This window comes from Melospiza georgiana, chromosome Z, assembly GCF_028018845.1.
Source record: "Melospiza georgiana isolate bMelGeo1 chromosome Z, bMelGeo1.pri, whole genome shotgun sequence".
In the NCBI taxonomy this organism is placed as follows: Eukaryota; Metazoa; Chordata; class Aves; order Passeriformes; family Passerellidae; genus Melospiza; species Melospiza georgiana.
In genome coordinates, this window is record NC_080465.1 from 42,249,969 (window position 1) to 42,275,872 (window position 25,904).

At 39.7% G+C, this 25,904-nt stretch overlaps 2 protein-coding genes across 2 annotated transcripts in view; one reads left to right on the forward strand and one right to left on the reverse strand.

Annotated features, from left to right (window-relative positions):
* IQGAP2 (IQ motif containing GTPase activating protein 2) overlaps positions 1–25,904 on the forward strand; it is a 123,347-nt gene that overhangs the window by 68,690 nt on the left and 28,753 nt on the right. Inside the window, exons 6-15 of the mRNA XM_058044307.1 lie at positions 3,016–3,083; positions 3,418–3,531; positions 7,672–7,850; positions 8,437–8,524; positions 9,084–9,247; positions 9,768–9,855; positions 12,283–12,446; positions 12,986–13,146; positions 15,436–15,560; positions 17,574–17,737. Of these exons, the coding sequence (XP_057900290.1) occupies positions 3,016–3,083; positions 3,418–3,531; positions 7,672–7,850; positions 8,437–8,524; positions 9,084–9,247; positions 9,768–9,855; positions 12,283–12,446; positions 12,986–13,146; positions 15,436–15,560; positions 17,574–17,737 (1,315 nt within the window). The remainder of the gene's footprint in view (positions 1–3,015; positions 3,084–3,417; positions 3,532–7,671; positions 7,851–8,436; positions 8,525–9,083; positions 9,248–9,767; positions 9,856–12,282; positions 12,447–12,985; positions 13,147–15,435; positions 15,561–17,573; positions 17,738–25,904) is intronic.
* Positions 21,023–23,976, reverse strand: F2RL2 (coagulation factor II thrombin receptor like 2). The gene is made up of 2 exons (XM_058044308.1): positions 23,819–23,976; positions 21,023–22,110 (listed from the first exon to the last, which is right to left on the reverse strand). Exons 1-2 carry the CDS (start codon positions 23,874–23,876, stop codon positions 21,023–21,025), a joined length of 1,146 nt encoding a protein of 381 aa, XP_057900291.1. The 5' UTR covers positions 23,877–23,976.

Genomic DNA, 25,904 nt, shown 5'->3' on the forward strand with positions numbered 1-25,904 from the left:
TGTTTAAATTACTTTTTCTTGATGCATATCAACACAAAGCTCCAGCTCTGTATCTATGTACTTACTATGTTTTTGGGGTTTTTTTTAGGGCTATTATTTCAGAAATGGACTTTATATCAAATGTGTCATACCATACTGAAGGGGAATGCTTTTATTTATTATGCTTTCCCATGAGATTGTAGGCCCCTGTGCCTGTATCCTGTGCAGGATGTAAGAACAGAAGAAGCAATGACTGAGCTTTGTTTCCATACCTTAAATGGTAAAATGCATGCCAGAAGTCCTTCACTTTAATGTTTCAAATCAAATTTCAATCTCAGTCACACAATGTCACACAAGCTACATTGGAAGCTGTTTGGGAAAGAAGAGAATTAAGCACAGCATGCTTTGCTTGGCCATCAGTGCTCCCAGGTGGATTGGCATAGAGGAATGCTGAGCTGTATCCGAAACCTATATTTGACATCTGAAATAATAGTATTTTGCAGGAAAAGTCATTGGCTGTTTATTGTTTTGCTGATCTTTTGCTGCTAGAAGGCCTGAAGATAGATGGGTACTCTAAGCATGATGGTTTAAATATAGTTTTAGGATATGTCCTGATTCAAGACTGAAATTAAGACCATTGCACTTAAAGCATGTGGGATGACTTGACCTGTCAAATACAACAGTGCTCTGGCCAGGAAGGAGCTACTTAGCAAACAATTTCTTATTATATTCCTGTTGAATGTAATAACCTCATGCTTTTCTCTCACTGAAACATCAATACGTGAAGTATTGACTGGGCTAAAGGCCAGGAAAAATTAGTGGTAGAACTAGAACTTCTGCTTCTGACCTGAAAAATACAAAGGCATGGATTCCATTTCTTACACCATTTTTTTGCTGAAAGCAGACTTGTGTTTATTCGTGCACTAAATGATGTTAAGAACAGCTTCATTTAAATTAAGATGTTAAGTGATTCTTCTTCATAAATAGCAGTGCTTGGAGATATTTTTTCACCAAAAAATTTAGTTTTCAAATTATCTTTTTGAGAAGATCAGTGCTATATCTACAGAAACTATCTCTCTAGAAGCTGGACTGCTTCAAAGTATTGTTTTCCTAGGAAGCAGCAGAATAACAAGCATGCTATAAAAGAAAAAACATGCTATTTTCATATCTATTTTTCACAGCATGTTATACATGAGCTAATCATAAAACAAATCCTGGGAACATCTGCCTGATATGAGATGCAGTTCTGTGTGGGTGATGCTTTCTATTGAAAGGAGTTTCACCTAGGAACTCCTCTTTCTCCTTTGTTTTCCCCTTGCTCCTGATGAATTCAGTTTTCTTAACCACGGGGATCCCTGCTTTTGACTTTGTGTGTTTTCTGAGGTTCAAGCTACACAACAAAAGCATTAAGCAAGCTGTTTCAAGTGAAATTATAGGTTAATTCAGGGAAGTGTCTTTGTGTTCTCTGCAAGACTTGAAGAACATTTTCAGCACCATCTGGTGGTTAATAAGTTTATCCAAACAAAGGAGTATAGGAAATACCACACATGGCTCAACATCCTTCTGGAAGTGCTGAACAGCAAAAGAAATATTCTTTAATGTTCATAGCACTCTTTTCTTGTATATTTTTATTGTGGTGACCCAAAAAAGAGTCAGCACCATCAGCTGCTGATTTCCATAACTGTTTGTACAGCGCCCAGCATTTCAGACAGGATTGTGTCCCTGTCTCAAACTTGGAGCAAAATCTTTCTTCATTCAGAAAGACTGGAAGGCAGACCTGGGTAGCAGAGGAACCTGGTTCCAAACTATAGCCTTCTAAAGTCTATGTGCTTTTTCTTCCCCCCGAAACATCTAATTTACATTTTAGCCAGATTTGAAATATAAGAATGGTATCAGCCATGGTTTTGAGAAACTGTAAAGGCAGATTGACCTACCTGAGATCCTTTGTTGTGTTCATCCAGATGGGGGCAGGACAGAGGAGTAGCTGTGGCAGCATGGAAGATAAATGAGGACTCCATGTGCTCCTAAATACATACAACAGCTACAAACTACATGCTTTGAAATGCCATCCCATAATTTGCTAGTAGCAAAAAATCCCCTCTACAACAAAACACATAAGGAATATATGCTTCTCTAGAAACAAAACCCCTAAAACACAAAGCACATTTGCAATGAATGATGTTGGGGTGAAGTAAGTTTCAAAAGAGGTGAAAAACAATCCTTTTGGAAGAACGTGTTATTTAAGTAGCATAGATTTTTACAAGCTATCTTTTTTCATTCTTTCTTGCTTAACTCACTTGTTTATTGAATTTCACTGATAAATTATAGAAACATCAGTCCTATGTAGATAAGTACATGCCTTGTGTTTCGAAGCTACTGACAAAATATGTATGTATTCAGCTGTTTTATTTCCAATATCATCCCAGAGCTCTAGGAATGAGTGAAGGTATTTTTCATGCTATATTGAATTGAAAGTATTCTTGGATAGTACATTAAATCAAGCTTCTTCATTTTCCAAGAGTAAAATAGCTAATGACACAAATATATTGAGATGGTGTTGGGTGGGCTTACAGGTCATTGTTCCTGTACCCTTAGTAAGAAGGGTATCAGTGATTTATGTCTTCTTCTGTTAGTCATTACAAGGATGTAATTAATGCAAGTTAAACTAGAACATAGATCCAAAGATAGAAGCTGTGCTAAAATGCTTTCAGATCTTGATTTTCCCCCAGCACTAGCTTTTGTGTATCTTTACCTATCTTTCACTGAGGGGTTCTTCTTGTTTATACATCCCCTGTGACGTGAGATACACAGACAGTGCCTCTCTCTCAGAGGTGCTTCTTGGAAATAAAAGATTTCTCTTTCTGTAATACTTAAAAAATACAGCATAAAGAAAACTGAAGTGTCAATTTATTCTGTATTGCCACATGCAAGTCAAGGGTTAAAGGACAAACTTCCATAAAAGTGCTTTTCTCTTGTACAAAAAGCAAACTTCTCAACTACATGCAGAACTTTAAAGCCTAATTTTCTTCTTTGCAGTTTATATCTCTTCAAACTAGGACTAGCTCCACAGATCCAGGACCTTCTGGGAAAAGTAGACTTCACAGGTAAAAAATTGCTTATCAAATCATATATTAAATGGTTTTTTTACACTGAAAATCTGCTAACATTGTACATATTTTCTATTATGGCCTCTCTCCTCTGACAACATTGTTATAAACACTGTTACAAATTAAACAGGCGGGAGGCTGCACAGGAGGGAGGGAGTTTTCATTGAATGCTTGTCATGTCTTAAGAGTCCTTCAAAAGGGGAGGAAAACTGCTCAGAAGCCCTGGTCAGAAGCACTTTCAGAAAAAAATTTTTCGTTATGGATATTCACAGTGAAATTGGTATGCTTCTGTTCTGACAATATTTCCTTTTTGTTTTTTTGGTCTGAATAGAGGAAGAAATCAGCAACATGCGAAAGGAGCTAGAGAAATATGGTATCCAGATGCCATCTTTCAGTAAAATTGGTGGGATTCTGGCCAGTGAATTATCAGTGGATGAAGCTGCCTGTAAGTGTGACTCCTGTTCTCTACCAAATGCTTTGACAGAATGCTCACGTTTTCTATGCTCTCATTCACTTAGTTGCCACCTCTTACGAGATGGAAAGGAAAGCAAACAACTTTTCACTACCACATTGCTTCATTGTTACAAGGCCTCTTCAAAATTTGCGGTCTGAGGTTTTTTGGTATCTCCATTGACCCATTGGAAGTGCTACCAAAAGCAAAGATTTCTCGCAATATTTTGATGATTTTGTTTTTTATGTTTAATGTTTTCTGGTAGGTAGCACTCCTCTAGAATAATGAATCGGCCTCTGTGAGTGCCTCTGCACCATATGAACATGGTGCCTTCTCTGTGCCTCCTCTTTTTATTTTTTGCCTTTTGCAGTTTTCCTACAACACCCAAGCAGGTTGCTGTGAGGACAAGTCACTGTTCCAGACAGAGAACTCTCTCACATATGGTGTTGTATGTTTGGAACTTGCCTCCCTGAGCAGCTCTCAGTCTGTCTGACCACGAGGTGTGACCCACTGCGTGGCAGAACCCTGCTGGAGGGTAGGCTCTGCTGGACAATTAGGGCTCTTTTGAGCCTATCTTGAGCAGCTTCCATTCAAAAACAGACTTTTTCCTGCTGCTCATGCCTATTCATGTGTAAGTCTTGGTGTTTTTCTCTATATCACTTTTTTGTGTGTGAAATGAAGTGATACATTACCAAAAAAAATTGCTTGAGTTTAAATTATATGAAATCAAGTGCATTCCCTTAAATCAACACTTGAGCTCTAGTTATTTTAAGATCCTAGTCTTTTCAGAAGAGTAAACTGAGGAACAGAAGGGTTGTCTTTGCTACTTTATTCACTCCTGCAAAGTGGCAAGCTGATTCATGATATTACTTAGTGTGCTGAAATTTTCAGAGCCTAACTTAAAACACACTTGATGTTGATTCACATTGTCTGTGTTGTATATTTTGAAACCTGCTTAATGTGTGCATGCTTCACCAAAGCTAGATATTAAAATGCTGCTTTTTAAAGTGGCAGAAGTTTTTTAGCAGTTTTTTAGATATTTAGTGACTACCAAGCACTTTTTCAGGGCGCTCCCTCCACTGAAGATGAAAGGGCTTCCTCCCCTGAAGATGAAACATCCTTCACTGAAAGCCTTATTATAGTGTAGAGGGCTTCCTTGAACTTGTGAAGTGTTTTCAATCTTAGAAAAGCAGGGTTTCCTGATGCTGGTTCAGTCCCTCTGAGCAAGGATTGTGCTGTAGATAACATGCTCTGCCCCATGACAGGAAACATCTGCTATGGGAACCCTCACGCACTAGGGAGGCTGGATAATGGAGATCCTGCCAGAGGAAGGGGTCTACCATCCTTCTTCCTAAGTGGAGTATGCAAAAGGAGATAGAAAAGTGGAACAACTGCTGATGACTCCTGCTCTGCTGCCAGCAATAGTATAAATCAGCATGGGAAGAATAAGTTGAGGTGCTTTCACAGAGAGCTCATTCTGCAAGGAAACCTCTCTCTTATTCCAAGCTTCCAGCCTGCTCTTTCAAGTCCAGTCAGGCTTCTCATTGTTTCTTCTGGTAGGTGGTTCACATCTACCAACATCTGTTTGATTCTCTCCTAATCTTGAACGTATCTTTTGACTGTTTTTTGCTAGTTCCATTTAGGTTACTGATGTTTGGGTCATATATGTGTCTAAGGACAGTTTTCTTAGTCCCTGGAGTGGATTTGGATTTACACAGAATCACAGAATGCCTCAAGCAGGGAGGGACTCGTGGACAATTGAGTCCAAGTTTCTGATCTGCACAGGATTACCTGAAACTAAACCATACAGCTAAGAGCATTGTCTGGATGCTCCTTGGACTCTGTCAGGTTTGATGCCGTGACCGTTTCCCTGGAGAGCCTGTTCCAGTGATTACTGCCGCCCCGATGAAAAACCTTTTCCTCCTGTTCAATGTGAACTTTGTCTTTTCACAAAGTTCAGTGACAAATGAAACCAGTGTGCTTCTCTGCTTGTATCTCCTCCACCATACTAGCTGCTAAGTCAGCGCTAGGCAATGGATTATCCACCAACAGCTATGCAAGTTCCAGTAGCTGCCATCTCTGAGCGTGTATAGCTTCACTTCATCCTTCATTTGCCCCTGTTGAGTGTTCAGTGATATGATCTTTTGTCTGATCATCTTCCCCAAATTTGTACAGTCTTTTTTTTTTCTTAAAACCTCAAATTTGAAGCATCTCTGCTTTCCTTCATAAAGTGAGAGAAATTAAAGTCTTTAGGACTCAGATATTTAGACCTACAGTTAAACTTAATCCAAATAAGCTCTTTTTACTGCATGCTTTTCTCCACTTTAGCAGCACAATGCAGGGCCAAGTAGAAAGTAAGTATTGACAAAGTAAGGAAAGACAGTCATTGTGTTTTCCCTTCGCACATCTCCTTGGTGGTATGTAAGTAAATCCTATGCAAGCTGCTGTGCTGATAAATGGGGAGCTGCAGTGTTCCTCCTTTGGGATATGATCTAGATACACAGTTTTCAGAAATTTTCCATTTTGTATAGTAAAGTCTGTAAAATATTTGAGATTAATGTGCCACCAGACAGGCACTGGGGTCTCTTTGTGGCATGAAGGCCCAGATATAAAGTGCAGCTCTAGTGCAAGTCCTTCATACAGACTGATCTTAGAGCCAAATGTGTTCAGGGAGTAACTGGGAGGGGTATGTTAGCTACTACTCTACATCTAATTCAGCTATAAGTGGTTTTGAATTTGTACACTCACGCAAATTTACTGTGTGAAAAAGCGTGAGATTTTGTGACTTAAATTCTTGGAGTCAACTATTTGTTTAGTAGATGTTTTTCATTTCTCAAAGGAAAGGCTTAACATTTAAGCTGATCAGTGTCTGTGATGGCACTCTTTTCCCTTTTTCCTGTGTTTTGAGGACCCTGCAAAGCCTGCTGGATGTTTTTTGCCTCTGTTTGAGCTCTGCTGTCTTGTGGCTTTGCAAGTGACAGGAGGAGGGACCATTACATCAGAGTGTCTCATGTGCCAAGGGGGTCATGGAGATCTTGATGTGCAAAGATCCATCTCAGGGAGGCTCAAATGTGATGTGCAGTGCTGCATCCTGCCTGTGAGGGAAGGGTCTTAAATGTGTTTTTCCAGAGGATAAGTTTAACAGAGCTTCAATTTCCTTATTCTTGTGCAGCATCTCTCAGGTATACTCAGTTTAGACAGTACTGGTATATGGAGCCACACAGCTTTAAGATAAAAACTACCAAAAATATTTTCAATTCCTACATGTAATTACCTTCTAAATAAAATACTGCTTGAATGATAAAATATAAATAATGTTTTATTTTCTGTCAGTAAAATATTAACCATATCATGGTTTAACCTCAGCCAGCAGCCAAGCCCCACAAAGTCCCACACTCACTCCCCAGCCAAGATCAGAAGGGTAAAAGCTGGAGAACTCATGGGCTAAGAAAAAGACAGTTTGATAGGAAATGCAAAGGCCACACACACAAGCAAAACAAACCAAAGAATTAATTCAGTGCTTCCCATGAGCAGGCAAGTGTTCAGCCATCTCCAGGAGAGCCGGGCCCCATCACATGTGATAGTGACTTGGGAAGACACACTCCATTACTGCAAATGTCTTCCTCTTCTCCTCCCCACTTTATACTCTGAGCTTGGTGCCACATGGTCTGGAATATCCCTTTGGTCAGTTTGGGTCATCTGTCCTGGCTCTGTCTCCTCCCAGCCTGCCAAGCACCCCCAGTCACTCCCAGTGTGGCTGCACCAAAAGCAGAAAAGGCCTTGGCTCTGGGCAAGCCCTGCTCAGCAATGACAAAAACATCTCTGTATTATCAACTCTGCGTTCAGCACAAATCCATAGAGCCCCATAGCAGCCACTGTGAGGAAAATTAACTCTACCCCAGCTGAAACCAACACCCCCCTGTTTGGGGGAAGGGTGAACATGGAACAGACAGCAATGTGCCACCTTTGAGTAAACACAAAGTTCTGCAGTCTAAAGGAAAAATAGTGTGGAATGTTCAAATCTGTAAATTATTGAACATAAATCCAACACTCCTTTCAAATAAATCAGAAGAAACAGTGACAGCTTTGACTTTTTTTGCTTCCTGAAATTTAGGACTGTGCTTTCAATTTTAGTGCATGCAGCTGTAATAGCAATCAACGAAGCTGTGGAGAAGGGAATAGCCGAGCAAACCATCGTGACCCTGAGGAATCCAAATGCAATGTTGCTCAACGTGGATGAGGAACTGGCGCAGGACTATCAGAATGAGCTCTTTGATGCTAAAAGGAAGAAAGAATCAAATGCAAGACTCAAGGTAGTGGTGTTTTATTGGTACTCCTAGTACATGTGTTTCTTCATGTTTCTGGTCATGCTATAGCATTATTATTGCTCTAAAAATTAACTTAATTTTTAAAATTATTACAATTGGGAAGAAACCTCCACCTTTAAGATAACCAAGAGAAATAATGGTAATGAAATAAGCTAAAAGCCAATTTTATAAGAATATGATTACTGTGAGTATGATGCAGCTTAACTTTGCCCAAAGGCTAAATATACCAGAAGACTAGATAGTGAAAAAACCTAGTTTTCTTCCATTAATTGCTTTAGGAAAAACAAATCTACTGCTCAAAAAGTTGTAAACACAATAATACCCTTCTTTGAGTATAAAGTATAACCTCTGCCACAGATATTTAATGCGAAATTATTTGCTGTGTTCTTTTACCTGAGAGCTAATGGTCTCTATGACAAAGTGCCAATTTCCTCAGTTCACTTAGTCAACAAATTGCTTTAGAAATGCATTCAGCAAATGCTTCAGCTGATGCAGTTTTAATGACTTTGGCTAATAGCTTTTCTCTCTGCAAACTGTTTTGTGTGAACTAACAACAATTTTGTTTTCTTAGAATGGCACAATTTCTGATGAAGAGAGAGATGTCTACGAGGAATTGCTGACACAAGCTGAGATTCAAGGCAATATCAATAAAATAAACAGTAAGCTATTCTGGATCCTCGTGGAAGTGTGCACAAAATATGTCATCTCCCAGATTCCAGCAGAACGCAACTGGAGTCCACCTGAACAAACAAAATATTTCTTTGGAAACTTGTAAAATATGCACAAGTGGCTAATATCTGTCCACAACTGTTTTTGTCATGCTATTCCTTCTCTACTAATCTTTGCGGGGGGAGGGGCTAATTTCTGTTTGTGGTTTTTGCTGTAAAGATTCCTCAGTTCAGAATCAAATCATTTATTGCCTGCTCTGTTTCTTTATGTTCTTTTTGTGTGCAGTATACTGTAAATTTTGACCCCCTCTTCTATATAGACCCAAAATTAATTCATAGACTTTTGCTTAGCTGTGGTTGAACTGCTTCCACCCAGGCTCACATAGAGCCAGACTCCCTTTGTAGGATTGGACATGAAAGAGGTAATTCTCTGCTAGATAAAGATTGCCACCCTAGCTGGCTTTTACAAAAAGTGAGTTGCTGACAGCAATGGACTTCTTTTCCCTAGGAAAGCTGTATTTGCTGTTTATAGGCATTGTTTTCCTTTCAGTTCACATAGCTTTAGTCCAAGTGAATGAGGCTATTGACCGGCAAGATGAAGGGGCACTGATGGCAGGCTTGAACCGCCCTGCTCTGAGCCTACTTGAAGTTCTGCCGCAAAATTCCTCATGGTACCTATTGCAATTGTGTGATTCTAAAGAACAGAAAATGCAGGTAATCTAATTGAACAGGTACTATATGTCAGTTTGCACTTTTTTAGCTGGTTTTAATCCAGAGAGAAATTGTCTTTACTCTGCCTTTCTGCATCAGTTATGAAAAGTTTTATAAAGATTTGGGAATAATTCATGTATTAATCAACACCAAAGAGCTGCATTTGCTCTAAAGAGCATGGTATCCTTCTGAGTATTTACTAACTAGGATATAAGAAGAAAATTTAAGGCATAACATGCAGCCCTAATATTTTGTTTCCAAAGTGAGTTATAACTTGAGTACAAATAAAAGTAATATTGAATCATTAACATTAAAATGAAGCGCCAATTAGGTTTTAAGGAGAAAATCCATTAATTTAAGTAAGATGAAAATCATAGGAGACGATTAATGCTGTGTTTACTGAGTCTTGTATTTGATGCACAGGTGATAGTACAATCAAATTCCCGTGTACCATCACCAGACTTTATCCCTTACCTCCCATAAAACAAAAGCATAATCAAACCTTGTTTTTCTGATCTGTTAGATAGCAGGCATTCCAAATATGCTCGACAAAAGTGAAATACAGAAAGAAGTTAGTGTTGCCAATGCGGAAGCTGAGGCTCACAAGCTTAGTGAGTAACTGTTTTAATACTCTTTACCATCACCATTTAATTATGTTAAGATAATTGAGTCCGCCATTTCTTGCACATAAATAAGGTTTCTCAAACTGAAACCATATGTGTTGCATTTTACACTCATAATCTTTCTTCTCAGTGTCACAATAGCCAAGTCACCAATCTGTGCTCCGTTGGATGTACTCTTATTGAGTATATATGAACTCCTATTGAGATGAGATTTGAGCTACGGCAATCACAGCAGCAACAAACTGAAAACTTGATGGCTTGAACAAATATTTATCAGTGCAGTATTAATTCTCATTTGGGAGCAATGACCATCCTTGTAGAATTAAGACAGAGGAATATTTTTCACATTGCAGGGAAAAAATTTTCTCACTTTTAGACACATGTTATCTAAATCTAACCTATTCTTAGTCTGTTAAGAATGCCACACAACAGAAGTAAAAAATATATAGTTAAAGGGGATCTAAATTTGCAGTGCATGTGTTGCTGCTTTTGACTGGAAACCTCTTTGCTAGGAAGTTAACCTTTGGTTGATCTGCTGTCATTTCATACTGCATTTGGGCATGGCTGTTTTGTCTCTGGTACTGTATTCAATGCTTTGAAATCCAGGCTGATTGCTTTTGTGATGCACCTTAAAGGCTATATTGTGAGGTCAGCTTCAGACAGAAGACAAATTTGACTTTATACCTTAAATGTTAGCCTGTTTCAGATTAATTAGCCATGGTGAAGAGTACTTTTTCTGAAAGAGTTACCTCTTGATAAAGGGAAGATGATAATGTGATGTGTGAAAAGCATTAACAGTAATCTGGAGAGTAACTTAGTTCTTCTGTTTGGCTCGAGAAGAAAAAAAATAGTGGCTTTTGTTACAGGACTGTGAGCAATGTAAAATATGTTTTGCAATTTGCATGCCGGGTTTCAAAACTAGAAGTCAGTAGCTTGGTTATTGGCTGCAGAACTAGTCTAGTCCATTTGTGGACCTCAACTCCTTTCCTCTTTACTTTTTTCTTTAAAAAAGCATGAATGCATGCTGTAGCTGTGAGAGCCTTTCCTGGTTTCTAACTTTAGGAATAGCCAATAGAGACAGTCTTCAGGGACAACGTGGCCTCAAATGACTATGCTTCAGAGAAAATTACATGAGAGGCGAGGGGCTTTTTTTGGTGGGCCTGGCCAGAAGGTTTTCAAAGAATTTATTTTGTATAATAAGCTCTGAGTGTTGCTGTATGCATGAACAGTGGATGGTATGCTCTGTACAAGAAATCTTGTCTCAGATTTGGGCAATCAGTGCTAACTAAAAATGTTCCCTGGGTAACAGTACACAGAAAAGCCATGTGATAAGGTAGAGCAGTGGGGCTTATTGATGGAAAAGGCATTTGCATAATTGCTATTCTTCAACTAGGCACATGTGCTCTAACCTTCAAGGTTGCTTCCCTTTCTGCCAGACCAGAGTGGTGCCTTGTACAGTGTGTTCCTGGGTGTGTCCTGGCCTGGCTTTCTTCAAAGATGGCTCCTCCAGGTGTGCAATTATGCTGGCAGTGACTAAGCTGAGGGATGTTGTAATGCTTCTGCCCAAGTGGGGAGTGTTCTTCAGCATTTTTCTGCTGGGCTTCAAACCCCTGACAAAGTAGTCCAGCAAGCAGCAAAACAGGCAAATTGTTGAGGTACTGAAAAGGTTTACCCTCGTACCCTCACATTCCTCTATTTGCCTGTTTAAATTAAAATCTGAGCTGTAGCAAAAGGGATTCATTTCTAGGTGGCAGTTTCTGTAAGGACTGATCTTCCACACTGGCAGAAAAGCAAACAGGTGTTGGCATGTAGAGGAAGCTCTAGAAACCATAGCATGTGGTTTTTCATCTGTTCAGCTACTAATTTTCTGGCAGAATATCCCACCCCTCTAATACATTTGGCTGATTTCCACCAGGCCTCCTGAAATGGATACTAATAATGCTGTTGGTGCTTCAGGTACTGGCCTGTTTTAGCTAGCTCAATTAGATCCTGCCAAAGGAAGAGGTGAGAGAGGAGATGTGGTGCAGAAGGAAGGGAGCATTTGGGGTGAAGCAAAACTGAGTTGCTGGAGCTGACATACGCAGCAGTACCTGCTGCAAGCACACCCAGGAGGAGTTTGATCTTTCTCTGTACTAGGGTGGGGTCAGCTCCTTGTTTTGTGTTAGAGGTGCAATAAGTAGTCTCTTATTTCTAAAAGTCCAGAAATTTTAAAGTCCTCCAGTCCATTATTTGCTCGGTACCTTTGAACAGAGACAGCTTTTGCAACATTCAGCAGTCATATCATTTCACAAAAATGTTTTTTTCTTTTATGACAGAAAATTATATTCTTTGAAATAACCCAGTTGTTATCTACATAGCATGAAGAGCAAACAGCATATGAAGATTAATAAGCTTTTTTTCCCTGCTATTCTTTAGAACTTATAGCGGTTGACAATATCAATACAGCAATTCGTAACTGTGATCCTAGTAAAACACTGGTTGCACTGATGAAACCTGAGGCACAGCTGCCTGTTGTTCACTCATTTGCTGCTGCTGTCTATCAGACTGAGCTGTTCAACCTCCAACAACAGAATGCTGTGGTAAGAGTGAAAAGCTTACAACCTGCTCGTTGATGTTGTGTAGCCAGACCATGAAAGAGCACAAACCTAGCATGTTGTTGTGTAAAATCAGACATAATTCTCTTGCCATGGTGTTATGTATTGCATGAATCATTTTGGTTGAAAAGGCAGTATTTAATTGCATAGTTTGTTTCTTGCCACACTTCAGTCTGGCTGAGCTCTTGTGTTGCAACAAATCAACTGACTTTTTTTAATTGTTGCATGCTCTTAATGAGGACTAACTCTGGTTTATATATTGTGTACGAAAGTAATCCCCTGTTATGAGTAGGATCAGAAGAGATGAGATTGTGGGGCAAAAGAAGGAAAGGCAGATTGGATGGAACATAGAAACCCACTGAGCTCCACCACTGCTGTTGGGTCAGTCTGGCATGCCTGTGACCAGGACACTTTCCAGGCTTCTTAGATCAAACCCATCTCCTTGATGGTATCTAGAGTGTGTAACTCAAATCTGTTACACTGCTTATTTAGCTTCCTGACTGCAGTACATTATTGTCCTACAGAACTACCTGGCACATGATGAACTGTCTATTGCAGTAGAAATGTTGTCAGCTGTTGTGTTGCTAAACCAGACCTTGGAAAATAAGGACATCCTAATGATAAAAAATCATCTCAGAAACCCATGCCTTGGCTTCAATAATCTGGAAGAGGAAAACTTGCAACGGTAAAGGTTCATTTTGTCTTGTCTGATGAGACTTGGCAACTTCTGAAAAAAATAGTAGGCTTTTTTTTGGGGTGGGCTGTCCTGTGTTGTGGCTGTGAAGTTGAAAGAGCTGCAAGATAAACATCTGTGGATTAAATTAATAAGGAAGAGTGTGACAATTGCTTTACTAGTTGAATCTAAACATAAGCAACAACAGCCTTGAAGTCTGTAGACATGTAAGTTGTAGGGAAAATATCCCCAGAAAGCAAACATGAAGATCTTACAAGGATTTTTGCAGACACTAAAACGTGAAAAAACTGTAGCTGGAAACTGTTAATCACTAACCATCTTGCAGTTCTGAAAGATGGTCTTTGGAATGAGATAGTGTTTAATGCCTCGGGGTCTAGCTGATCTCTTGAGCTATGGCCAAGCCCTTTTTTGCTTGCTGGATGAGTGAATAAAATGCTGTGGCATGCACCTATGTTCAACGTTACATTATAGCCGTCACTTGGCTGCCAGCTGCTTGCCCTCCCACTTGCCTGACTTACACAGGCGTGCTGTTACTGCAATTGCTCTCTTGACAATCAGTAAAAAATCAGGCAACACAAGAGACCTGTGCCCCCAGCATGCAAGGGAGAGCATGGAAATGTGCACCAGTTCCTGTCCCTTGGCACAGGGGGTGGAAGGCTCCACGTGCTTCTGGAAGGCATTAGCAGGCAATGGGCCACAGAAGCTGAAGATCTTCACTAGGCTGTCTGGGGACACAAATCTGGGTGTCTCAAAGCCAGAAGGAAGGCAGTCAGATTAGGAATAAGAGGCCAGTGTTTTGGTGAGAGAGAGAGGAATGGCATAAAATGGAGCAAAACTAATCTGCTACTTTGCCTCTGCTGATGTAAGGTAGTGCTTGTGAGCAAGAGAAGCAATGTTAGAAATAAACAGGAATGGCCCCAAAGTGTCCCAAGTGCAGCATTTCTGGTAATGATACTGACCCAATCTTTACATTACACCATCAGTGAACACAGATCAAGCAGGTAGGAATTAGCTGGACTTGACAACTAAATAAATTGTTATTATGCCATTATGTTAACCTGTGCTGTCAACCATACGTTGAATATCGCAGGAAGTTTTGACTTGCTCAGTACCAGAAGAGATAGAGTAGAACTAGAAAAATTTCATTGAGGAAGATGCTGTCCAATGGCTATCTATCAGAAGAGATGGACTTGTTTGGATTGTGTTTTCTTGAAGAGAGAATTTAGGGGAAATATGTCTCCAAAACTGTGAATGTTGTGGAGAAGGTTAGTAGAATCGGATTCTAGTAGCTCTAGTTGTTTGGGGATTTTTGAGAATTTAATAAAATAAATATTGTACCCATCAAATATAAATTTTAAAAAGCTGTCATCTCACAAAACCCATAGTAGCGCTAATTCCTCAATAATTCATAAGATTTTAAAATAGAGCAGGTAAATTAACGGAGTGTAGACTTGTTTGCAATTAAAGTGATACACAGACTCCAGCTCCAGAAACCCTTAAACACAGGCTACTAGATGCTGGAAAGACAAATCAAATTAGGAAATTATGAATCTCTCCTATTTTTTATTTTCTGCCAGGCATTCATTCCTCAGGCTTCTGATGGAAATAGAAGATATGTATTTTATCTGAGATACTGTAGTAGTTCTATGCTTGATTTGGGAATACGAGAATTATTTAACTTATATACATGTGAATTTGCACTACTGTAAAGTAGTGGAAGTGTTGAGTACTGTGAAGCTCATCTGATTGGTGAGCTTTCTAGGAAAAGTAGACACAGGCTACAGAGTCTGTGCTTGGATGATTTTGAGCTGTGGGAAGAGGGGCATAATTTTTTTTTTTTAGTCCCTTGCCCATGGTTCATCATCTTCCTCGTGGAGATAGCAGGAGATGCTACTACCTGATACTAGTGACTGAAATTCTGGTCTTTGAATTAGTGTCAAGAAGGCAACAGTAGCTTTCTAGAGCAAGAAGCTGACTCATTTCCCCCACATTTATCTGTTGCACCACATAGCAAGTTGTATGTATTGCCATCATGCCGTAGAAACAAGAAAAGTTCTCTGAATTTCTTCAGAGGGCCATTTCTTCAGATCCTGAATTGCATGTGTAGAACAGGCAGCTTGCATGTCTGTATAACTTCTGCCAAGAGCTGAGTTTGTCTGAAATTGAGTCATTGGAAAAAAAGTACTAGTCACTAAATGATGGATGACACATCTGACTAATTCTTTATGGCACTTTATCTTATATATGAAATACACTTATGTATTTTATATCTTCTTATAGTTATGCTGATACACTATTGTCTATTAAGTCAGAGGCTTCATCTCAAGGCCAAGATTATTTAAGCTGGAATGATATCCAGAACTGCATTGACATGGTTAATATGCAAATTCAAGAAGAAAATGAAAGTAAGTAATTCTTCCTCCACATTGCCTGCAGAGGTCATAGTCAGGTTTTTGGTATGTAAATTTATGAACTGAGTGGCCTCCTTCAGACACTCCTGAAAAGAGAAGAGCATTTAAAATTTTTGAAAACCTGATGATCTTTGACTGCTCTTGAAATATTCCTGTTTGTTTTAGACAACTGAAGGATATCACAGGGTGCCTGCCTTCTGCACTGTTAAAAATGCTGTTGTTCTGCCTGCTTGGCAGTATCTTCCAGCCCTGGATGGTCTCACTGTGGGGATTTTGCAGTTGTAAGAAAAGAGCATATTGGGAGATAGAGGAGGAAATTACAAGCGGTGTTCCATTGAAAAGTGTGTTTTAATGTGTAAATGATTCCAAGTGATTGTTATTCACAATGGAGTCAGTAAGCAGTTAGACAATGCAAATATCTGTCTTGCTCTCCTTTTGGGTAGCTTGATTTCCTGTCAGACAAGTAGATTCTTATGCCCATGTGTTCTCAAGTGAATGGATTTAGAGTTTATTTTTGAAGTTGAAGGTAACTGTTTTGCCATAAGAGGGTGGTGTTATATTAAATGTGATAGCTGGTCATTTGGACCTCAAAAAAGCTAAAGCACCGAATTCTTCCACTGTATGTAGAAATTTGAGGCTATCAAGTTATGCCAAATTTGCTGGAGCAGGAAGAGGCAGCTTTCAGACTGCCTGCCCATTTTGGAAGCAGTCTCAGTGCACTTTGAGAGCCTTTGTCAGACACAGGCTGCTCCTGCCCTTCCTGGACGGCCATTAGTGTCCTGCATGCTGCTGCTTCATACTGGTAAGGGAAATTTTATATTGCAGAATTTCTAAAACTGGCTGGATAATTGCTTCCTAAATCTAGTCCAGTGGCTGCCATGGATCCTCACAGCTTACTTGCCCTGTGTAACCTCTGACAAGGTGGGGTGCTGGGCAGTTTGACTGGCAGAGTCGCTTTTTTGTCTGAACCTCTGCACTTGTTAGGAGTTGGAACAGACCTTGCAGCAGCAGTGAAAGTCTTCAGTACCAAAATAGCTGCTCTTGCTCTCAGTGACACTGACCTCTGCCTGGGAATGTTTAGAGAGGCCAGATGGGCAGAGAGAAGAGGAAAAAGAGAAGCCTCTGTTTCTTTAAGCAAGTCCCATATCTGCATAGTCCCTCTTTTGGACCACCTTGGAAAAATTGCTCATTCCCCAAGCCTTATGATGACCTGGATCTGTGACCTCACCAGGTGGGTCTGGTGGGTCTAGAGACACTTGCTTAGGGACGATCCCCTGGGAGCAGGGATGTCATCCCTCACAGGTGATGGTGAAACCCTTGACTGATGCCTTTCTGTGGTTCCCTTTAGGGAATACAAGCAGTGCATTTCAGTACTGTTTAGGGGCAGGAGGAAATGGATTTGAAATTGCTGGGCCCAGTCTGAAGAAAATGAGTTAAGGTTTTACCTAATACATTTGGCCTTACTTCCTGACTGAAGCACTGAGTGCCACTGGTCAGTATTGTTAGATTGGTTATTTCCAGAGAAATTACAAGAAATGAGGTTAAGTTGCTATGTAATGCTGTAGCTGGAAGTGCAGTATATATGTATTTGTCCAAATCAGGGTTTCAACTAATGTAGTCTGAAATCACTTGAAAATAAAACTTACATCACTGTGAGCCAATATGTTAAACACACAAATATGTGACACCTAATTTTTTCTTAAGCTTCATGTAGGTGCTTCTTCCCAGAAAATAGAAATATCTGTTTTCCCTTTTTAGCCAAGGATAATTTTGATTTTTAGGAAGAGTTTTATCCAAGTAAATCAATAACTGTGATAGGAAGGAAAGTTGTATAGCATCAAATTAATATAAGAACAAAAATAATTTAAAATCAGCTGCTGTTGCTGCCTCTGCTTCTTGTTTTGTGATTTTTCTGTTCTTCATGTTACTGCTTTGTTTGTATGTGATATCCGAAAAGTTGCAACTTTCTTTGGTAAGTGCATCTTAAATAACTTTTCTGTTTCACAGGAATCATTGCAATCGGACACATTAATGAAGCAGTTGACCAAGGAAATCCTGAGAAAACTCTAGAAGCCCTGCTATTGCCCACAGCCAAGCTGCAAGATGTGAGACCAGTAAATGCAAGGCATTATCAGGATGTTTTGCACCATGCCAAAGCACAAAAATGCAAGGTTAGAATTTTTACTGTTGTTCTCTGTGAGAAGTGAAATGTCAATTCCTTTCACTTGCTTCTGTGTCCCTGTGCTCGTCCCCTGATGTTTGCATTGTCTTTGCCCAGTGAGATTGTAAATAAGCCAGTGACAGCAAACTGGCACTAAGTAATTTTGCACTATAACTTATTCTTACTGGCAAAATGGATTAATTCTTAATGTATTAAAATTAAGGCATTTTCTGCATATGTCTTGCTATTGCTGTAATCTCATTTTAATTCTACTAGGTTGCTGCAGCTATTACAAAATACGGGCAGCAGCAATTCTCAGTTAGGAATTTGTACAAGGATACAGATACAAGGACAGTATCAGGCAGTATGGATGGAAAGTGAGGTTTTGCCAAAAAGAAGTCACAACTGTGGTGTTGTTTATCAAATCTTTTGAAGTATTTTGAGGAGTGTCCTTTGCTTATGTTGTTTTATTATAGTGGAGTTTTGTACATATTTCTTTTGCAGCTTTATCATGCAATAACAAGCTGCTGGTTTTGCACATGCCTTCAGTTTAAACTTATTTCAGCTGGATGCTATCTGCTCCCCCAAAAGCAGTGGCCTGGTTAGCATTACAGCATTACAGCTCAGGGAAGCATAAACAAAGATCAGCCTAGCAGCTTGCAGGATGTGACTGAAGGTTAGCTAGAGCTACTAGCACAGCACTTAAAATGCCCAGTGTCTGGAAATTAAAATTCACAATTAAAATTCACGCAGTGTGTCCCTGAGGTAACATGGTGAGCTAGGGAAAGTCTGCAAACTTTTGCTCGTAACCTGTCTGCCAGCATTCGTGTCACCCCACCCGGGGAACCTGCTGTGAAACCATGCTGTCAGAATTTTTGAAAGGTGTTTGCACAAATCAAATTCTCACCAGGGTTCCCAGGTAAGGGCTGGTTTCACTGAGCCCTCAGTGCTGAAAAGCCTTCTCTCTCACCACGTGTGCTGAGGAGGGTTTTGTGCATTCTGACCTCACGTGTCCGGGATGGGCTGGGATCAGTGTTTGTGCACAGTGCTGACCCAGGACATGCCATGTGTATGCACAGGGAGCCAGGATGTCCCCAAGGCACAGACCTGCAGGACACAGCAGTCCTACCCTGGCTCGCTCTTGCCAGCTGCCCCAGTGCTCCCCAGATGCAGACCTGATGCCTACTCCTGTCCTGGTGCGAATGTGCTCGTAGGAAACAAATGAGCATTTCCAAATTCTGGCACAAAAATTGTACAGTCTCTTTGAAGTTTTTCGTTATAAGATTTTTGATGTTCCTAGAGACTTCTGCTGGCTTTTCTCTTCTGAGCTATTTTGGTTTTGCAGTCTTTTGGCAACTACTTAGAGCACCTTCTCTGTGGACAGGAGTGCTGCTCCTGTTTCAGAAGAGAATAAGGCACAGTGCTCCCAAAAGAAACACTTAGATGCATACTTACTCTTAACAGAGATCAATCATAGATATGGCCATTCTTTAGGTAAAAATACAATTTAGACTGACATTTCCTTAAAAAAAAAAATCCAAACACAATTGTAAAGGGAGCGCAATTTCTGAAGTCTATTTTCCACTTTTTCTGATCCCTGTTTATAAAGCAGATCTCAGAATTTGTGTTTAGCATGTTTTAAGAGTGAGCTGTGGTAAAAGGAAGTATTTGATTTACAAGGATCAGATAGGTCTCCCTATAAACTTCCTGCCCCAACATCTGGAAAAACATACGTGTCAAACCTACTCCCTTATTCTAAGCAGCTTGCTGTCACTTCCCCGTAGCTGTGGTGATTTGGGGGAGTCTGCACCCAAATCTGCCAGAACACATTGTCCTTATAATCTGAGGTTCTCATCTCAAATATGACCTATTTGTTCCTTGCTTGAAACCGAAAACACAAACCTGGAACTCATTTTGTCCTGTAAGTCTTAAACCACAGCTTTTAACAGTTCCGAAAGCCTTTTCAAGGCAAATGTATTCGGGTCCCAGTGAAGAGAGAAACTCTGTCTTAAGGGAGCATATTGTGGATAGCTGGGAAGCTAAACAGATGGATCAAATTACTATGTTTGGTTGTAGTGTTTTTTGTGTGATAGGTACAGAGGTTTTAGTTGAGTTCACCTCATTTATATTTTCAACAGTTGTGTAATATTTTAATTATTTTAGAGTTATCTTTAGAATTTGTTCTTGTGCATGTTGAAGGAATGGCAGGATTAAAACTAACTTAAATTAAGAACCAGAAGAAATAGAAAAAGGGGACCCTCACAAGGCTGCAAATTCCCTTGAGGCATTTTCCAGTACAACTCAGTTTATTTAAGTAAAGGTTTTTTACAATACTATTATCAAAACAACATAAAACATTTTTATCCCCACTTACATGCTGCAGTTACAAATTCAAATGACAACCACTGAGGTAATTTTCTAGGAACTTAGTATATAAGTAGGTTTTGAGTTTCTGTAAAGGTAAAAATTGACCCATTGTTTTACTAATAGTCAATGGTAGCGAGCTGCAGTGTTTGTAACACTGTAGGTATTTCCTGTGAGGATGTGGAAATAGAGAAGACTACAAAATAGCTTCTCTGTTTTGCTTACCAAGCAAGAGTAATATATGCCTGGATTCACACTGATAAGGGTTAGCTCCCAGCAATCCCTGTGGCTTAGGGAAGTGCAGGCGCTGACAAAGTGGAAGAACAAGTCTCCAGTGCAGAGCTGGTTAAGCAGCTTCATGGGAGAGGTAGCCTTGGAAGAGTCAGGTTCTGCATCCACTGCTGTAGACTTACTAGTTTTGTGAACCTATGGGGACTCTGTATTTCCAACATCCTGGGCAGTACTTGCTCTTGACTGCTCCCTGGCATGTACAAAGTGCTTGTTCCCATTTCCACTAGGCCAAAAACTTGTTTTTGTAACACTGTTCCTGCAGTGATTGTTGGCTGAGAGCTAATTTCAAGTGTCATGAATTGCCCTAGAATTGCTCTTTGGAGGCTGACTCCTCTTCTGGTATTTAGAAGCTGGGGTGCCTGATAATCTGGCAGCTTCTCCATGGCCAGAAAGCGATCTCAGAAGGAAATGGAGATGCAGAGCTGCTTCCCTGAATCTAGGTACACAGGTGTTGCAACACATGTAATAAAGTTATAGAGCTGGAGAGTGACTTTTTGGAGATATTCCTTGTGTGGAAGGAAGTAAATTTAACTGAAATTGTGTTTTCTGTCCCATTTTACTTGAAGTATAAATGTCGCACCTGAGATTTGTTGCTGTGTTAGTACTGTACAAAGCCATAATTCCAGTAATAGAAATAAATTCATTTTTCCCTGGATATTTTAACCATTGTCAGATAAATATTGGATTGACTTCTAATTTTTGACATCAGAAAATAAAGGAAAGGATCAAGACAGCTGTTTAGGCTGCTAAGACATAAAGCAATTAGATAAAAAGAATACAGCCTATCTGTGTTGTAATAGTAATAGTTGATGTGATGGATAATAAGGATTATATTGCTTGGCACAAAGCAAATAGCAAAGATGGTAAGAATCAAAAGACTGACTTTGACATACCAGAACCATTCGTGAGTCTTGAGTGTTCGTATAATCGAGACATAGCAGAACACGATAGTTGCGAGCGGTATTAAAAACCCAAATACAGCCAAGGACCCGTAGTAGTAGAACTGGAAGGAGGACACAGTTTCGCAGGCGCTGTGCACGTCGTGGCAGGTATAAATGTCCAGCTGCTTCACGTAATAGCTTTGCTGCATGATGGCGAGCGGGAGCATGTAGAGGAAGACGGCGGCCCAGACGGCGGCGCAGGCTGCGGTGGCGTAGGCGCGCTTCGGGAGGCTCTTGTAGGTGAAGGGGTGGACGATGGCCAGGTAGCGGGTGACGCTGATGCACGTGAGCAGCAGAATGGAGCAGTACATGTTGCCGTAAAACACCGCCGTGGCCGCCCGACACATGGTCTCCCCAAACACCCAGTTGTTCCCGTTGACATGGTAGGCTATTTTGAAGGGCAGTACGATGCAGAAGAGCAGGTCTGAGACAGCCAGGTTTGTGTAGAGGACGGCGGTGCACACGGAGCGGATCCTGAAGAGTAGCATCCACAGAATGATGGCATTAGAAGGCACACCCAGTAACAGAGCACTGAGGTAGACGGCAGGTATTAGCTGGGTGCTCAGAGAGCTGGTGAGGTACTCCAGCGTGGTGTTGCTCACTTCTGCTAACGTGGAGTCGTTTGACTTTTTTGAAGTGCATTTGTTTTCTCTGATATGGATGGTTGTTGTTTCCCCCTCTATAGCATAAGGGGGGATGTAATCATAGTCTCTCGCTGAAATTCCCCGAAAAGTTTTGATAAGAGACACTGTTTTAATTGCAGAGCCATTCCATGAAAATTCTGAAGCTTAAAAATAAAACAAAGTGAAAATTGTTAAAAAGGACAAACTACTGTATTAACCATGTAACTCAGGAGCAGAGAAAGATAACCATCTCTACATGAAAAGCAATAGAAGTTTAAAATATTTGGGGATATTCTCCTCTGCTTTTGGTGTTCAAATGTACAGACATCAGTCTTCATTTATCATTTCACACCAAATCTTGAAAATTCATCATTAATGTAGTGTAAGCTCATCTTTCTGCATGTTGAGTGTTTTCAGTAATCTTTGGTAAAAAACATAAGAGACTTCTGTAATGCTTATGACCAGTCGAGGGTTTTTCCCAGTAGTAGGAATGTTGGTCATTCATCATATAAGCAGTCTTTGTTTGGGCTTGATCAAACACCATTACTATCCTTGTCACTTCATGTACGAAATTAATGATTGCAAAAGTTGCAAAAAGCACTCTCTAGCCTAAGACAAACTGAAACTTTCAAATTAGAAAACTGAAATTACCCTTGGTTTTTTTGGTCTCACATGTGAAATTGCTTTTCTTCAGCTTCTGACTAGTGCACACCAGATCTTCTCAGGTTCTCATACCTGAGCAAGGGCAATGTTTTAAGAATTGAAAATAAATGGTTGGGCAAGTATTAGGTGTCATTTACAGGGGAGTGAATAAAACTTTTCAAGCAGCAGGAAAATTATCTCTGAGTAAATATTGTCAGCATGTGGGCAAAAGCAGTAATACTATTTTATTAACACCTGTTCCTTGGTCATTAGTTGAGAAATTTGTGGAGACATTGACATCTTCACATGAAGCACAAATGTGTTCAAAATGCTTTTTAAAGCCATGTGTTGTAAAATAGGTTTTGCACAGTAAACAACTGTGCAAGTATTTGTGTCACTTAAGTTTTCTTAGTTGCATTTAATGCAAAAATACTTATTGTAAAACCTTCAGCATGCACCATGAAACTGGAATTCAGAAGTAAACTGAAATATGGGTGAAAATCTTTCAACCTTTTTTTATCTTTCCATATTTGAATAAAATAAAGAGAATAGTTTTATTAATGTTCACTGTCAGATTTACAGTAGAATGTTTTAAAATAATAATTAGCAGGCTACATAATTTTTAGTAGGTTTTTTTATGGTTACTCCAGAGAACTGGTTTTAATCACTCATTAAAAGTCATACATGTGCCTGCATTGTCTGGTGTGTGTGTAGATGGATAGATATAGGTATAAATACATATATATATGTATATTATATATGTGTGTCTATATATATTTATGTATACCAACTTTTCAAAATGAGCTTGGTTTCAAAACACTTTTAATTCTAGGAAGGTTTATTATTTGATCATTTCCTTTAGTTATTTTTATCACAATAGTCATCTGAGCATTTCCTTCTAATAACACCATCTGTAAAGTTGTAAAACAAGACACTGCAGGTTTAAAATTATTGTATCGTTACAAAAATATTAGATAAAAGATGTGTCTTCAGTAAGTGCAGAAAGTCCCCTTAAAAAAATTCTTTCTAGGAAATGACTGGCAGAGGTAAGGTGTCACTGAAGTGAAAGAATAAAAATTTGCTTTAAAGGAGACATCCTGGAACAGTTTTTTATAATTGGTACATGCATGTACAATTAATTTCATGTTCACAGCTGGTAGAGCAACAGCATTATCAAAAAGTCCATGTTATTGACTAAAAGATGGAATAGATACAGAAAGGAGGACTCACCTGTAGTGCAAAGACTGGAGGTAAAAGAGAGCAGTCCAGTGAAAAACAGGATCTTCATTGTAGTGTGTGAAATCCAGCCAGCTGAACAATGGTGCTGCACTAGTTCATCTCAAGAGACGTTTTGTGGGGGCTTTTTCCCCCTCTGTAAGGGACTAAAGAATGATTGATCTGTCCTCCAGAAGCATCCTGTAAGCATGAGGTTTATGGTAAGGAACTAATTTGTTCTTTGTCTACTACAGCAAGAGGGTGTGACGTATCCAAATATGCACACATGACTCAGTTTCAGCCTCAGCCCAACACAGAGATAAAATTGCTTTACAGCAGCATTTTAACTCCTCATTTACCACAAGCCTGAAGCTGATATGCAGGGTTCTACTGACACTTGTGCATACAGATATTTGGAGTACAAAGGTGTTTTCTGGAAAAATCAGGAGGTGTGTTTAGTAAATCCTCAAGGGTCTCATTCAGATACCAAAATGTCACGTGGCTGAACTCTGTACTCTTCTCCAGAGAAAAGCTGGGCTTGCAGAAGAGCGTGATGATCTCAGTTTAGCAAAAGGCAAAGACGGAAAGAAGCCACATGTACAAAAATGCCTTAGGAAAACTGCCTTCTGCTTTGCCTTTTGCCTCCCTGCCCGCTGTTAGCTGTCTGGCTCCTACAATCCACCTACTTCCTCTCTTCAGACGATTTCCACCGCTCCACAGACTGCAGCCTCTAAAACCTTTCCCCTATTTTCATTTGCTGCGTTGTTGATCCCTTCCTTTTACTCTGCCTCCCCCCCCCCCCCCTTTTCTTTCCCTTCAATGCCAAATAGCAACAGCTTGTTTCAGCAAGCAAAATTAGCCCAAGCCTTGGTCTAGCTTCCAGGCTAGTTGTGAGGCTCAGTATAAGTTGTGCTTATCTCCAGAGCAGTATTTGTTTCTGTTCTTGTATTTAAAGTGTAAAAGCTGGATACTAGATTAGGAACTCTCAATGCTTTTCTCTAAATTCAGTGGCAGTTAGGGAATTTATTACACATTCTCTCAAGTGCTAACTCTCACTTGGTACTAAAATAAGCAGTATGTGTCCACTGTCCTGTGATTGTCTGACACCACTTCATATTATTCATATATTCTGCTACCTTGTTTACATATATGATGCAAGCTGCAGAACATGTCTTCAGTGGTTTTTTACCCTGTTTTCTCTTTGTAGTTTCTGTCAATATCAGATTTATTAGATCTTTGGCCTGAGGTTCAGCACTAACCAGGGATACTCGTCGCAAAGCTGCTTCTTTGTCCACACTGTTTTAGTTTGAACATGTTTCTAGCTGGGTTTCTTCCCTGAAATATTTGTATGTATGTATATTTTCCTATATCTCTCTTAATTGATACATTCCAACTTCTCCCATCGTTAGTCTGTTGTAGGCCTAACACTCCTATTTCCTCTTTAGCATGAATTTACCACCCACCCTACTGGATTCAATTTTAGATATCACTTTAACTCTGTTTTATCTGCTGAAGTGCTGGTATCACCAGTGAACCTGGGCAGTAGGGCTGGTTAGTAGGGATGTTGATCCCACTCTACTACACCTTCTATTTTACATTGGGCTTAATGTCATGCACTTTAGGCCTGAAAGAAGAGGGGTACCTATTCTGCTGCTTAATTATAGAAATGTTTGCATAAGCTAAGTCATCATTACTAAAGCTGAGCTGTCTTTCTATGAGAGTATTCACTGTTATTTTCTAATATAACATGTATTTAAATATACACAAGGATCCTTTCCAAATAAGGGATTTTGAAAGAACGCCAACTTCCTGCAACCTTCTGCTATTCTCTCCTACTATCACAGTGCTTCCTGGTAATGTGTGATTTTATGTGACTCAGACCACTTTGCCTACATATTGTGGAAATAAAAATGTTTCAATTTTTATTGATCTGTAGTAGAATGAATTCTATGCCAGCAGTATCAGCAAATTCTTTTCTTCTAGACATCAAAACTTTCAGAGATTTGTATCTGAACAGGATCTTTTTCCAGTCAGTAAATAGAATATGAATGTGTTTCACTGATAACTTTAAACAGTCAAATCATTTTTTTGTGTTCTAGAA